Source organism: Lindgomyces ingoldianus (assembly GCF_010093535.1).
Source record: "Lindgomyces ingoldianus strain ATCC 200398 unplaced genomic scaffold BDR25scaffold_16, whole genome shotgun sequence".
Classification (NCBI taxonomy): Eukaryota; Fungi; Ascomycota; class Dothideomycetes; order Pleosporales; family Lindgomycetaceae; genus Lindgomyces; species Lindgomyces ingoldianus.
In genome coordinates this window covers 179,603-192,631 of record NW_022985177.1, presented here as the reverse complement: position 1 = coordinate 192,631, position 13,029 = coordinate 179,603, and the positions used below count along the sequence as shown (strand labels likewise).

Here is a 13,029-nt window from a genome sequence, read left to right as displayed (position 1 = left end):
AGATGACATTCTGTTGGTATTGGTTTGGTTAAGCATAGTGTAGTTAATTACCATAGCCACTTACACAGGAAGTTGGGGTCCGAGTGGAACATGTATGATGTACTTCAGCACGTTTATCATTTACCTGTGGTCGTGCAAAGCAAGATGAGACGTTAATACATTACCATCTAAATCTATTCCTCTTTTCGCTTTGGACAATAAGTTTCAGACCGTTCACATCTTACATAGATTATAATTCACGTCTTCCACTAGCTCTCCCTTCTAACGTCACAAGCAGGTGCAGCTAGATGACAACTCCTCTCGCCAGGTCTTGACAAAATGAATCTATTTAGAAATCCTCCTTTCCCAAGCACATCCACTCGTGGCCTCAACCGCCTCTATACTCAACCTCTTCCATCTCCCAAACAGACTTACGAAAAATGCAATTCCCGTAATAGCCACAGCTATCGCCAACGCCACCTTGAGGCCCACCATATATACCACCATATACACCACTACAATCCTAGTGATCTAATCATCTAAGAATACAGAACGGATCTGCGTGGCACATGTTACTACTACAGCAGTAGGATCGACGTCCGGAGTGGTCATGGGGAGTGTTGAAAGGAGCTTGTTCACGAAGGCGGATTGTGCGACTGTGAGGAGCATGTGCCCCCTACGTTCATGAAAACTTCCGAGAACTTACTAGCTGCAGGTATGAGGGCTGGGGTCGAAGGAAAATGTGACATACATAATATCATCGCAGTTACAAACGAGACGTCATTAGCGTCCGCACTCCCCTGACGGACAATAATCGGGAGCTAGAGTGCGATTCCCCACCTCACTCACCTATAGGTGATTGAAACGGTGACAGTGATGGTGAGTGGGAGGCTATATACCCCTGAAATCGTGGGGCTAGCGCTGCTGACGGATTGGAAGTAGATGGGGAGGTAGTATATGACGAGGAAGTAGGATTCAGAGAAGAAGCATGTGTCGACACAACTTGTATTGATCAAACGATGTTTGCAAACCCGTGGGACGATCATGGCGCACTCGCCTTGGAAGGCCTCCCAGATGCAAAATGAGATTAATATGGACATGAAACCAGCCAGTAGGCCGATGACCTGGCTGCTGTTCCAAGCTTTGGGTTGGCCTGCGTTGCAGAGCAAGGATGTATGATACGATTGCCCCCACTACCAACGCGACGCCGACTGGATACATATGTAGCAACTTCTCTCTCCCGCTCCCAACCACGGGTTTTGCAGCATTATGCGTGTGGAGGGAGAATAAGATAATGAAGGCCTAGATGCCACTGACCGACAGATTGATGTAAAAGCACCAACACCAGCATACTTTATCTGCAAACACACCTCCAATCAGCGGCCCCAGAACAGCAGCGATACCATAAGACATTCCATCAAAGCCGGTGAACATAGGCTGTTCCTTGGGCTCGGCGGCAAAAGCGATGATAGTGTAGGCGCCCGTTACACTACCTGCTATACCAGACCTGTAATTACTCGGCCCACGACGAGGAATTTGGATTAAGGGCGACGCCGCAAATGGGAGAGCCAAGCTCGAAGACGAAGATAGAGGCTCGGAGTGTGGTTTTCAAAGGGAAGTATTTATATGCTTTACCCCAGGGGAACTGGAAGCCTCCGTTTATCATGAAGAATACGGATCCGTACTACGAAACGTTAGCAAGGCTGCGGAATTCATCTGTTACTTTAGGAATTGCGGTCACTACAATTGTCTAGTACACAGACTTAGTTCGCTCACTTGAGATTAAGCCGAAGAATGGCAGCAGGAGTGACTTACCATGTCAAGAGAGGCTAGGGAACTGGCGAAAACAAGAGCAAGAACGATGAAGATGGGTTTACTTCCTGACGGATACCCCATTTCATCTTGCTCCTGAGGCTTGTTAACTAGAGCTTTATGCTTGTCGTTCTCATCTATCTTGATGATGTCTTTCTCTTCCTTCACCAGGTTCAGCGCGGGTGGTGCGGAGATGGAGCTCTGGCTATAGCCAAGGTCTTTTTATGCAGCATCGGAGTAAAGACGTGTGCTATCAGTGCTTGATGCTTCGTCGTCTAGCAGTCTGCTGGTTGAAGTGGGCATAGTGTCTTCCGCAGTATCCTTTCGTGTCTGAATATTTCTCCCCATCCCGATTATTAGTATTTAAAAATTCGACGGCATGACCCATTTTCTCAGAATAGTTTGAGCCGGGAGCACCTAGCAAGGAAGTCGCGGTTGATAGAGAAGACGGGCTAAAGTCCCAAAAGAGTGGTCAATTTAGTAAACGACGAGAGAAAGGAAGGCGAGGATGAGATGGCAGGAATAAAGTTATCCTTCCTTCTGCTTGCCTAGTATTATACCGTAGAGACAAATCCCCCTCTGTATGACGCTTTCTACATATACAACATGGTCGGTTCGTCCTTGTGACTAGCCCAAAAGAGCAACTAGCTTGAATGATGCAAAATGAGTCATCTTGACTGATACACTATAAGATTGATGGAGAGAATATAATCTCGAACTTTATGCCGTCATTCCAACTAGAGAGTTGTGGGAAAGGAATCTAGTGAAATTGAGGGTGAGCAGTACTTGGTTTTCGTGCCTCCTAGTTCAATGCTAAGTAATTGCGCTGTACCCATAAATCTATATTCATTATTTAAACTAAGCAGAAGCTGACATTTAATTGTTATCCTGCTGGATATCCGGGGCTACCAAAGATGATTCCAAGTTTTGTTGGTCTAGCATAGAAACAATCTCGGAGAGACTGAAACCTACGGGCATGGTAACACGAAGTTAATAGTTTCCTAGAATAACTGTTTTATATGCTAAAGGGTACCCAGGGATTCTCCATACATGCAAATTGAGAATACCAGATACTGACATTCATATCAAACTAACACGGACGAAAGTTCTCCAAGAAATATTACCAACTCCCGCCGACACCTGAACAGAAACAATAACATCAAGTGCGTAAAGCTTCACCTCAAGGTGCTAAATCATACACCCCGAAAACTCAAAAGCTCGAGTTTTGAAAAGAATGCAAATATGTAAACAGGCTCAGTGATAGTGATATAAAAATGAAATATGCAAAGGCTTCACCAGAGGAGGGAGAGAAGAGGGGAAAAGCACGCCAAAACATCTCCCCCATCCCATGAACGATTTTTCCTGATTAAGGGCCGGCCTAAGTAGCATTCCCAGCCACCCACAACCACCACTCCCTCAACCAGAGGACCTCCTTCCCCCCGGTGCCTTCCAATCACCACCACCTGTCACCAACTCCGCTCCGACCCTCGTTTCCTCCCGAATTGCCTGCGCCGGGATCCGATACATAACCAAATACTCACTATAATGCAACCAACTCTGCTCTGGAGTCACTTCCCTATCCTTCAACAAGTCTGCTGCGCGAAACACAGGGCCTCGAGCCAAGTGTCCCGTATCGATTCCGACAACCATACACCCAGCACCGTATTTGCGGGAGAATGCGAGGGCGACGTTTCTGGCGTGCGACTCGTCTGTGTAGACGCTAATGAGGGGGGATGAGATGTTGGTCTGGCGGTACAGATGTTTGATGCCGAAGTCAGTCAGGATGGAGGTGTAGTTCAGGATCGTAGTTTGGTTTTTGGCTCGGAAGCCTTCGGAGAAGGAGTACCGCGTTTGGGAACCTGGGAACTGGACACGATAAACCTTTGCGGGGAGGCGGACTGGAGGGGGAGGTGCTTGGGTGGTTGTTGGAGAGGCTGGCTGAGTCGCTAGATGGGAGTGGGCGGACATATGGCCGGTGTAGGAGAATTGCTGCTCGTTCATCGCTGCGGCACGTTATTGGTAAAGCTTTTACATGAGAGAAGCCGACAGGATATATTTATGAATAGACAAGGAGTTGTGAGTGATGCTGAGAGGGAAGATTCTTGTAGTCTAAAAAGAGATGTTAGAGTTAGGAAGGGAGCGTACCGTTTGGAGGCATGTTGTTAAGTATCAACACTGATAGATTATAGACAAGAGGCTTATTTGCTGGAATAGATCGAGACTAGGAAGGAGCGCCGATGTGGAAGGGTACTTCTAGCACGAGAGAATGGTAGACTAAGCTGAAAGAGAGTTGGAGGAATTGTGGTTTGAATGACTTAAAAGCTCAAACGTAGCCCACCCTCGGAATATAAACGTCTTCATTAAATATTGAGTGACAGAAAGAGTAGTGCATTAGTCCATTCAAACTGTGTTGAGAGAGCCTGGTCAAGCATGTTCGTTCCCTTATCCGATTCTGCGTTTACTCGAACTCTGTGTCTTACATCGGGGACGGTTCCAGGTGCAACCAAACGCCGGCAGCCGAGCAACATAACCTGATGCTTGTAAACAACAACAAAGAACGCGTGAAGATATTCACTTTGGAAATTCCAGGAATTTCGTTCGTGTACCTAGTCGAGGGTTCAGGATGTATGAACCGATTGCAGACAAGGGTGTGAGCAAGTGATATCAGATACGCAGCAAGAGCCAAGTAGCACACGAGGCCAGAAGTTAAAATGAGGCTCGGATGCTTGTGTGGTTGTTTGTTTGTTGTTCGTATCGCTAGGGAAGGATTGGCGTCAAGGCAACAAACGGGTGAATGTCCTTGACACGTTGACATGGGCCGATATGGGTATTAACACGGTGTTGACATTCCAGCATGCAGAAGGTATAGTAAACACGACATTTGAGTGAATATAACACGCTCGCACTCAAGATTCTAGATGTATACATTAGTGTAGATTTTAGGTGGGCATGGTGAGTTTAGAGCATGAGATGAACTGAAGCCGAGAAAGATACTTATGCAGGGCAGACACGATATGAGAAGCATGCCATCATTCCAGCTGATAACTGGGGCCTCGCAAATCAGACTCATCGGAAACCGGTGTTAAGAACGGAACATGTACATCTAATGTGCATGCGTTGAATGGAAGGGTCTTCGGGAGGTGGGCTGACAGTTCACAACGCTCCGTTTGCATAGTACTGATAAAGGTAGACTGGTTTGGTAATGGAATATACGATCGCGTGCAAGCGTTAGAAAGTCTATTCGCCACTGTCCCGGCGTTCTATTCGTATCGCATGAAAGTCGTACACACAAACAGGTAACCGCTTCAATCATGCAAGCGGCTGCATACAACATTTGCCAACCGTGAGGCTGGTTAAAAAGGAATCGAATATCAAATAAGGCATCGAATATCGATGTGGGCGTTGACATGAGAGATTCCTAGTTTCGCGGGAGCCGAGCGGGTACTTACTTTCCCGGATCTCTTCGGTCCTAATTGACTCACTGCAACTTCCCTTGAACACAAAAGCCAGCTGGACTTGGTTTCCCAAAACGAGGGTTTGTGTTGAATGCAAGCGCGTGAGGAAAACGAGCGTTTTTGGGTGGTACTCAGTTACTAGACCCGCGTGAGTGACAGCAGTGCATCATAGGATTGGTAGGTTGCCCTGCTCACTGACGCAACCTCTGGACTTGGGACGTTTGCAATCCATCTACCATTGTCATCAAAGAATTATTTGCTTCGTATTCCTCTCGTAAGGAAGTCTAATGGCAGTGGACTGATTATTGCGAAATTTTTTTTGGCGAGGTGAGCTCTGGCCACGTATTTATCCTCCCTTGGGTCTCATCCTCGAAGAGGTCCTAGACTATGTCGCCGACATTCCAAGTGTCGATTGGATAACTCTATTCAGTCTGCAGCATGCCTTCTGGCGACCACAGCTATCTGGCTGAGCGTCGCAGTTTCGTATCACATCACCGCGAGTAGCAGCTCTGAAGTATCTAAGCAGTTTTCTGCCTATCCGTTTCGGCGTTTCAAACGTTCGAGAAGCGGAGATGGGTGTGCAATTGACGAATTTACTCGAGGAAGGTGTGTCCATTTCGACCTTGATGAATGACTCCAGAATTGGCTTGTCAGGGATTGGGATTAGAATGTTGTCGGCCCTGATTTCTATAGAAATTTCAGATCAGTGGTCTCGAAGTCTCTCTTTGACACTTACCAGTATGCACAAGCTTCTCTTCGTTGTACAGGTAATCTAGCACAGGAAGACTTGAACTAAGGCTGGTTTGAGACGGCTCTCTGATAGTTGTTGTTTAGTCATTTACTTCGCAAGATTCCTAACGTTATCATACATGGGCTTTTATTTGAGACGCTTGTGATCCCCTCCCGGCCTGGAAGTTGTGAACATGTCTGGGGCTCTCTTGGTGTAGGGATACCCTCGATGAACGTGACTGCTCTTGTTCAGGGTTTGATACATTTTCTATTCATCTGCCAAGCACCTCCACGAGCGTGCACCTCTAGAGTTTAAATCCACGATCGCTATATTCGTCAACTCAGTTTCGCGAACTTGAGCTAATGCCTACTAAAGGCTACGCGCCACCTAAACTGTCGAAGTGAGTCCGAACCAAAACTTGATATTTCGAGGGCAAACAAATCACCAATAGTGAGAGGGCAATAAAACTTCTTCTGGGACTGTAACCTTGTAGGAGTTATGAAAGGAGTCAGGTATTGTGGACTGAGGGTTCGAGGGGCTATATAATTTATATAGGATTGATGGACGCCAAGCCCAAGGTTGATTGGGCAGCCCATCATAGAGCCCTTCAGCTTACAGGAACTGTAGCCTTGCAGGGGGGCAAAGACCTATAAGAGAAGTGATGTATTGTGGACTGAGTGTCTGAGACGCTATATAATATATGGTATTATGGGAAGCAAAGACAGTGGTTAAGTGAGCGACCCATGGTAGATCCCTCGGGCTTACAGGAACTCTTCAAATTGCTCATCTTCAAGATAGACATCATTACCAGTAGTCTCTCGAAGCCGGCCGTGGGAAATCGGAGAGTAGTTAATGGAGCTTTTTGGAAAATGTTTCCGGCGTATTTGAGTAGAGATGCCAGCGTAGATGAGGGGGAGGAAGACTTCAGAAGTGTGCAGATTAGTTATCGGAAAACAATGCGAACCTTGATTGTGGTTATCTCAGCTAGCTCAGACGGCATGCCAAGAAGACACTAGTACACAAATAGTATAGATACTTTCAGACCCCTGCTGGGGCTTCTTCCTTCTTGGCTGCCGTCTGAGGGACTTTAGTGCAGCGCGACGTGTGCAAAGCTTTGTCCATTAACTTACTAGAAACTCCTATACAAGATACTATCACACACAGCTTATTACAGCGCCTATAATTAGAATTAATTACTTAAAGGGTATATATAATCTACTTTAGACTATTTTTAAATAAATTCCTAATGTTCTAACTGTAAAAATTATAGGCTTAGCATTGCACGCGTCCTAACGCGCAACTGTTCTTCTTAACCCTGTCCTCTACTAGTCTATCTACTCGCGTTTAACTATTAATAACAGCTAAGATTAACTAACCCACCTTAATTTAGCCTCTAGAATATACTGCAGATTAAAATGCTAGAAGGTAGAAAAGCCTTAAGACAATGTTATTAGGATAGAAGATATAATAGAGCTAGCAAGGTAGGTAGGTAGCAGGCGTTAGGTGGAAAGACAACAATAAATGCACGCAAAAGCTAGAATTTTCCTGTTAAAGTAGAATTAATTATAGGTATAGTACTAATAATAGTATAGAGAAAGTAAGAGAGTTATAGCTACCTAAGGGGGGCTAAAAATTATTAAGAAGTTAATTTTCTAGCTATAGTTAAAAGGATTAGAAGCGTTGCGCTTACACAGGCGCACTAAAGTCTCTTAAATAGGAGGAGCTTTAAGAAAATTATAGCTTCTAATTAGTTTAGAAAAAACTTAGCAGACTGTGAGAAAACAGCTTTACTTTAAGGAGTATAGTGTGGCGCTAATCAAAGCCTCGACCGTCTGAGCTCGCTGAGATAAGATTGTGGCTGGGGAAGATCTGCTTAGTAAGCATCTGATGACCTCAACCCGGACCCACCGCTACTGCTCAAAAAATGTTCACAATCAACGCCTGTGTCACGCAAACGGGCCTTGGCCACCTCCAAAGAGCTGCCTTGTGTGCAAATGTCTTCGAATTACACGCAGATTTCCAATTGCACTTCTCGAACCCGAAATCCCGGCAACGCACCCACGAAGTCCTGCACACAGAAACATCTCGACTTCCCAATCGTCATCCTCCGTAACTGAATAACCGAACCAACCGAGTACGCTTGGCTTGGCCCTTGAACTACCGATTGACTGCTCCTCTACTCTTCTTCAAACCATTCAACCCATTCCGTCGCTCAAAATGTACTTCCGAATAACCCTCCTCCGCTCCTCCATAGGCCTCCCTCTCAAAACCTCCCAAACGCTCTCCGCTCTTGGACTGAAAAAGCGTATGGCCACCGTCTACCACCCTGTAACCCCTGACGTTGCCGGCCAAATAATGCGAGTCAAGGAATTAGTTGACGTTTCGGAAGTCGCTGCACCTAAGACAAAAGCACAGATGAAGGCGGCGCGGCGGCCGGATCCGGGGTATTATGTTGAGAAGAAGGAGTATGTGGCAAAGAGGGGGGATGGGGAGTGGAGGAAGTTATATGAGGTTGGGGCTGTAATGGGGGAGACTGTGGGTAGGGATGATGCGTGAGGAGTACGACGGCATTATTATGGGCGTTTTTGGAAGATCAGGTCAGGATTGGATTAGGTTGGAGGATGTATAATAGATCCAGTGGATGACTCGATTTTTGACGACAAGAGAGATGTCACTGTATCATAAACGGTCACATGGCACATGTGAGACCTAGCATTATCCTGTAGTCTACACTTCTCATTGCACTTTTACCATCTCATAACCGTGTATCCACTGTCCCAAGCTATCCGTACGCACCAAACCCAACATTCGAAGCCGCTGACCATCGGATCATCCCAAAAAAGCCTGACATACCAGGACGCAAGGACACTTGCCATGGCCCAATCCACCACTCTAAGCAGGCGTGCTTTTGCTGAATTGAATCAACCTCTTAACACCAACCTACATACTAAATTAGCTTACTTCTAGTGAATCTCATAAAATGGCACAACTTACCATCCAATTACTCCCCTCATCCGTCTTATTTGTCATCAAATCCGTGAACAGGGCAATTGCGTCATCATACTGCCTCGCCTGAAGATGACCCGCCAACTCGTTCATCTCCTGGATAGTATCAGGTTTCAACAGCTCCTCATTGTTCAAATGATCGAAGAGGATGTTAAGACGTTTCTCCGTGTCTGCTATGTGTTGCTTGTACTGCGCAGGTGCTCGGGATTTGACACGTTGCATATCCGCGTTGAGGATCTCGTAGATTGGGCGAGCTGATGGCGGAATATGGGATCGGTCACCCGCAGCTAATCACAATCAGCACTCGTGAGGAGATCTCGGTTATCTGTTTTACTTACGATGTTTTGACGCAGCAGGAGCGGATTTCTGAGACTGAGCAGTGCCAGGTCGAGACTCGGGCCTCGGCGGACCACTTTGTGGAGGGCCACTTCGAGGAGGGCCTTGTGGAGAACCTTGTGGTGGTGCTTGGGGGGGACCTGGTCGTGCAAAGCCCGGTGGCGGTCCTGAGGTTTGAGGCTGAGCAACTTGTGGCGGAGGTGAAGCATAAGAACCTGAGGCATACGGATTTGGCGGAGGGGCAATTTGACGAGGCGGTGGTGCCATACTGCCCATAGTTGCTGAAGGCTGTGCGCTAGGAGCGGGGGCATAGCGATTTGATGGAGGTGCTCCAGCGGGTGGAGGGTTGTACGGTGAAGCCCCCCGCGGAATCATTGTTGGTTGGGGAGGAGCAAAGGTGCTTGGCTGCGGCGGGGCGTAATGGCTCGCAGCAGATGACGATGGCCGTCCGTCATTCTGGGTCGACACAGTTGGTGGCGAGAATGTTCGAAGAGGGCCCTGTGGCGGCCCTTTCGGGGGAGGAGGTGGAGTCGGTCTTGAGACAGGATACGCTGGCGACACACCTGGTTGAGGGGGTCCCTGTGGAGGAGCTGCAATGTTCTGTTGACTGGGGAAGGGAGAACTTATCGCATTTTGGAGACTGGGTGTGCCCCGACGAGATGTCGGTTTTGGAGGTCCAAAATCGGGGGTGTCGTTCCAGTTTGTGATATCGTTCCGCTTTGCGGCAGGTGGGACTGACGGAGAGCTCGAAAAGTTACGTGGCGGAGGTGCTATGGGATGGTGTTGTGGCTGTGGCGGCTGATAGCCAGGATATCCGGGGGTAGGGATTGATGTATGAGAAGGTTGATAGCCAGCAGGACGATAAGGGTCTCGTGCATTTGCAGGAAGGTAACCTGGAGCTGCGGGCTGCGCGGCCAAAGGATTTGCAGTTGGGGCGTATGGAGAGGTTGTCTGTGGTTGCACGGGCGCTGAGGTAGTTCCAGGAGGTTGGTATGTTGGTACGACACGTGAAGGTCGCTGAGCAGTAGTGGTCTGTGTCTGTCTCTGGGGAATAGCAGCAGTAGCTTTGGGTGCGGCTTTCCTCGTTGCCTGTCTGATCCGATTCCGAGCTACGTCGGCAGCAGGGTATTTCTCAGGAAGAAGATCTAGGTACTTCTCCGCAATCGACAGTTGGCCGTGAGCAGACGCAACATCGGCATACTCAACATACTTCGCATATAGTGGGCTGAGCTTCCAATCGGAACCCTTCTGCTGCTCAGCATCTTTGAAATTGGTGACTTTCCGGAAGACTGTGACCTTCTCGATGAAGTCTTGCAGCGAACGTGCATGGATGGAGAAGCCAGTGTCATTCGTCAACTGCTCTACACCAGCAGCCTCGCGTTCCTGAAGCTCTTGCGTCCAATTGACAACGACCTTTTCCAGCTTTGAACCCGCCAGATAGCAGAATGACGCATCTTTCCGGAAAGAGCTTGCTTCCCCGGAGATGGCCTCTTCGAGGCGGTCGCCGAGAGCCTCACAAAGGTCAGGGAATTCCACTGCGTCCGCAAACGTGCATATCGTGGCCATTACTTCCTTCCAGTCGTTGAGGTCAGCATTGTAAACGACATCCCACAGATTCTTCCCGACAACCGAGGCAAGTAACCTCAGATAGTTGGGTCCATCTGATCGCTTCTTGAAATAAGCGGCTTGTGCCTTCTCGATGCATTTCTCCCCACCACAGATGGCAATCATGAAGGCATCAGACAGCCTGTCCTCCTTTAAGCAGATATCCAATGCGGCATCGAAAGATCCTAGCATGAGGGCCTGAGTAATCCTTTTGTCAGCCTCTGATTCAGAGCCGGTGTACATCTGGAAGGGGTTGTTGGTCTTTGCGCCCTTTGATGATGCCAAGTCGGAGAGGAAATTGTCCCCAGTATCGGGCTGATCGAAGAACGAAGCACCTTCATCGGTGCTAGCTGTTCCATTTGCTTCAACGGGCTCCTCTTTTGGGGCTACCACAGGCGCTTGGGTCTTGATGCCCGAAAAACCAAGATATTCGACAAGTTTCCTTCGGGGATTCTCGGATATCAGAGTCTCGATAACTGTCCAGTCCGCCTTCTCTTCTTCGGTGGTTGCTTTCGAGATCTTAGATTCGCAGATAGCTATGAGGTCGCCTGTCTGCAGCTCTTTGTCAAACGCTTCACTCGCGGATCCTATTTCGGAATCCACGGCAAACGTCGATATGGTGATCTTTGACTTGGAATCTACCACACCGAACCTAACTAGTTTTCCTCCAAAACCGAATGAGACACCTGCCCGTCGCTTCAACCATTTGGGAGGCTTCTGGAGTGAGAAAGAAGCGCCCTGGGGCTCGACATGGGTCTTGGAGAAGAAGTCCTCGCCATCCAAGGCCTGCGAGGTAGATTTCGCTTGGTCACCTCCAGATCCTGTATTTTGGAGGGTCTGCACAGCGATCTTACCATCGAAGGATGCTGTTGCCAGAATATTTGGGTTCATTGGGTTGAACCTGGTCTGGAAGGTCCAGTTCGTTACAACAGGAAATTCCCCGAGACATTCGCCCGTGTGCGGGTTCCACGCAATGGTACGATTGTCCTTACCACAAGATAGAAGGAGATCACTGTCCTGAACACACCAAGACAGAGAAAGCACACCCTGGTCATGTGCTTGGAGGGTCTTCTCCGGCGCATTCGAGTTTCGGAGGTCCCAGACCAAAACCAGAGGGTTCTGGTCAGAGGGAATAGACGTGACCAATCTCGTGGGAACATCCGGGTCCCATGAGACTGCGCTGACGGATCTCCTTCCAAAATTGTTCAGTGTGAGATTCTCTTTCTTGCCCCTAACGTCCCAAACAGTGACAAAGCCCCCAACGCTCCCAGTAGCCAGAATGTGGGCGACCTTCTTGTTCCAGTCCAACGTCGTGTACTCGTCTGGGTTAGCACCGGCCTTTCCCAGTCGGAAGGACTTGGATTGGTCGTCGAGGTCGTGCACGTACAGCTCTCCTTTGGCCCCCGCTGAGGCTAGGATGTGTGGGCGGATTGGGTTGAATTGAATCGCTTGGATAGGGCCGGTGTGCTTGTTGATTTGCTCGATAACAGCATCGCTGAAAGAATTCAGTGCTTCCACATCATATAGCGTAGCAACTGCGGGTTTACCTTGCGCCAGCCCGTAGCTTCTCAGCATCCCACAGAACTAATGCCCCACTGTCTAATGCACCTGCTATTATGCCCCTTGGATACTGCTCGCTCGGTTGGCTCCAGGCGATATCGTTGAACCTATACCCAGCATCAGTCCCATTCAGCAAGTGCATACACGCAAAGTTGCCAGTCCAACGAGAGTTACCTTGAATCAGCATTGATGGTTGCGACAGGCTGGAGCTCGATACCCCGATCAACGCCATCCAAATCAAGCTCCCAGAGCTCCAGTGTCGTATCGTTGGAGAAGTCTGCATCCACAGCCCCGGCTTTGGTTCCCGTAGCGATTAATGGCGGATTGGGCCCCAGCGACCAGGCAAAGGTGGCCGTTCTGGGAATTTCTCGCAGACGGACCATGGTGGGCGGGGATGCAGGAGGAATAAAGGAGAGACAAAGCTATGGGAAAGTGGTGAAGGCAGCCTCTGCGGATGGCGGCTACGTGGAAGGTGCCTTGGAATGTTTTGGATCTGTGCTTGCGGCTTCAACACCTGTCCTGACCATCAAAGCGGACTGCCAAGAT

The 13,029-nt window shown here is 48.5% G+C and overlaps 5 protein-coding genes across 5 annotated transcripts; 1 reads left to right on the top strand and 4 right to left on the bottom strand.

Moving 5' to 3' along the window:
- Window positions 1-324: 324 nt before the first annotated feature.
- Window positions 325-2,399, bottom strand: BDR25DRAFT_325421 (MFS general substrate transporter; the record flags this gene model as incomplete). The annotated part of the gene is made up of 9 exons (XM_033692217.1): window positions 325-494; window positions 534-635; window positions 731-800; window positions 846-1,132; window positions 1,293-1,468; window positions 1,506-1,624; window positions 1,673-1,729; window positions 1,795-1,996; window positions 2,395-2,399. 9 exons carry the CDS (start codon window positions 2,397-2,399, stop codon window positions 325-327), a joined length of 1,188 nt encoding a protein of 395 aa, XP_033547440.1.
- Window positions 2,400-3,279: 880 nt separating this feature from the next.
- Window positions 3,280-3,654, bottom strand: BDR25DRAFT_198431 (uncharacterized protein; the record flags this gene model as incomplete). The annotated part of the gene is made up of 1 exon (XM_033684363.1): window positions 3,280-3,654. A coding segment is annotated over one exon (375 nt), but the record flags the coding sequence as incomplete, so codon positions are not given.
- A 1,977-nt stretch (window positions 3,655-5,631) lies between these two features.
- Window positions 5,632-6,240, bottom strand: BDR25DRAFT_314315 (uncharacterized protein; the record flags this gene model as incomplete). The annotated part of the gene is made up of 3 exons (XM_033691442.1): window positions 5,632-5,933; window positions 5,983-6,062; window positions 6,200-6,240. 3 exons carry the CDS (start codon window positions 6,238-6,240, stop codon window positions 5,632-5,634), a joined length of 423 nt encoding a protein of 140 aa, XP_033547438.1.
- Window positions 6,241-7,914: 1,674 nt separating this feature from the next.
- Window positions 7,915-8,713, top strand: BDR25DRAFT_303668 (uncharacterized protein). Its single transcript, XM_033690045.1, has one exon. The coding sequence runs from the start codon at window positions 8,194-8,196 to the stop codon at window positions 8,530-8,532; it is 339 nt and encodes a 112-aa protein (XP_033547437.1). The 5' UTR covers window positions 7,915-8,193; the 3' UTR covers window positions 8,533-8,713.
- On the bottom strand, window positions 8,694-12,987 carry BDR25DRAFT_261640 (uncharacterized protein). The gene is made up of 5 exons (XM_033686715.1): window positions 12,658-12,987; window positions 12,471-12,590; window positions 9,321-12,418; window positions 8,971-9,269; window positions 8,694-8,916 (listed from the first exon to the last, which is right to left on the bottom strand). Exons 1-5 carry the CDS (start codon window positions 12,864-12,866, stop codon window positions 8,869-8,871), a joined length of 3,774 nt encoding a protein of 1,257 aa, XP_033547436.1. The 5' UTR covers window positions 12,867-12,987; the 3' UTR covers window positions 8,694-8,868.
- Between the last annotated feature and the right edge of the window lie 42 nt (window positions 12,988-13,029).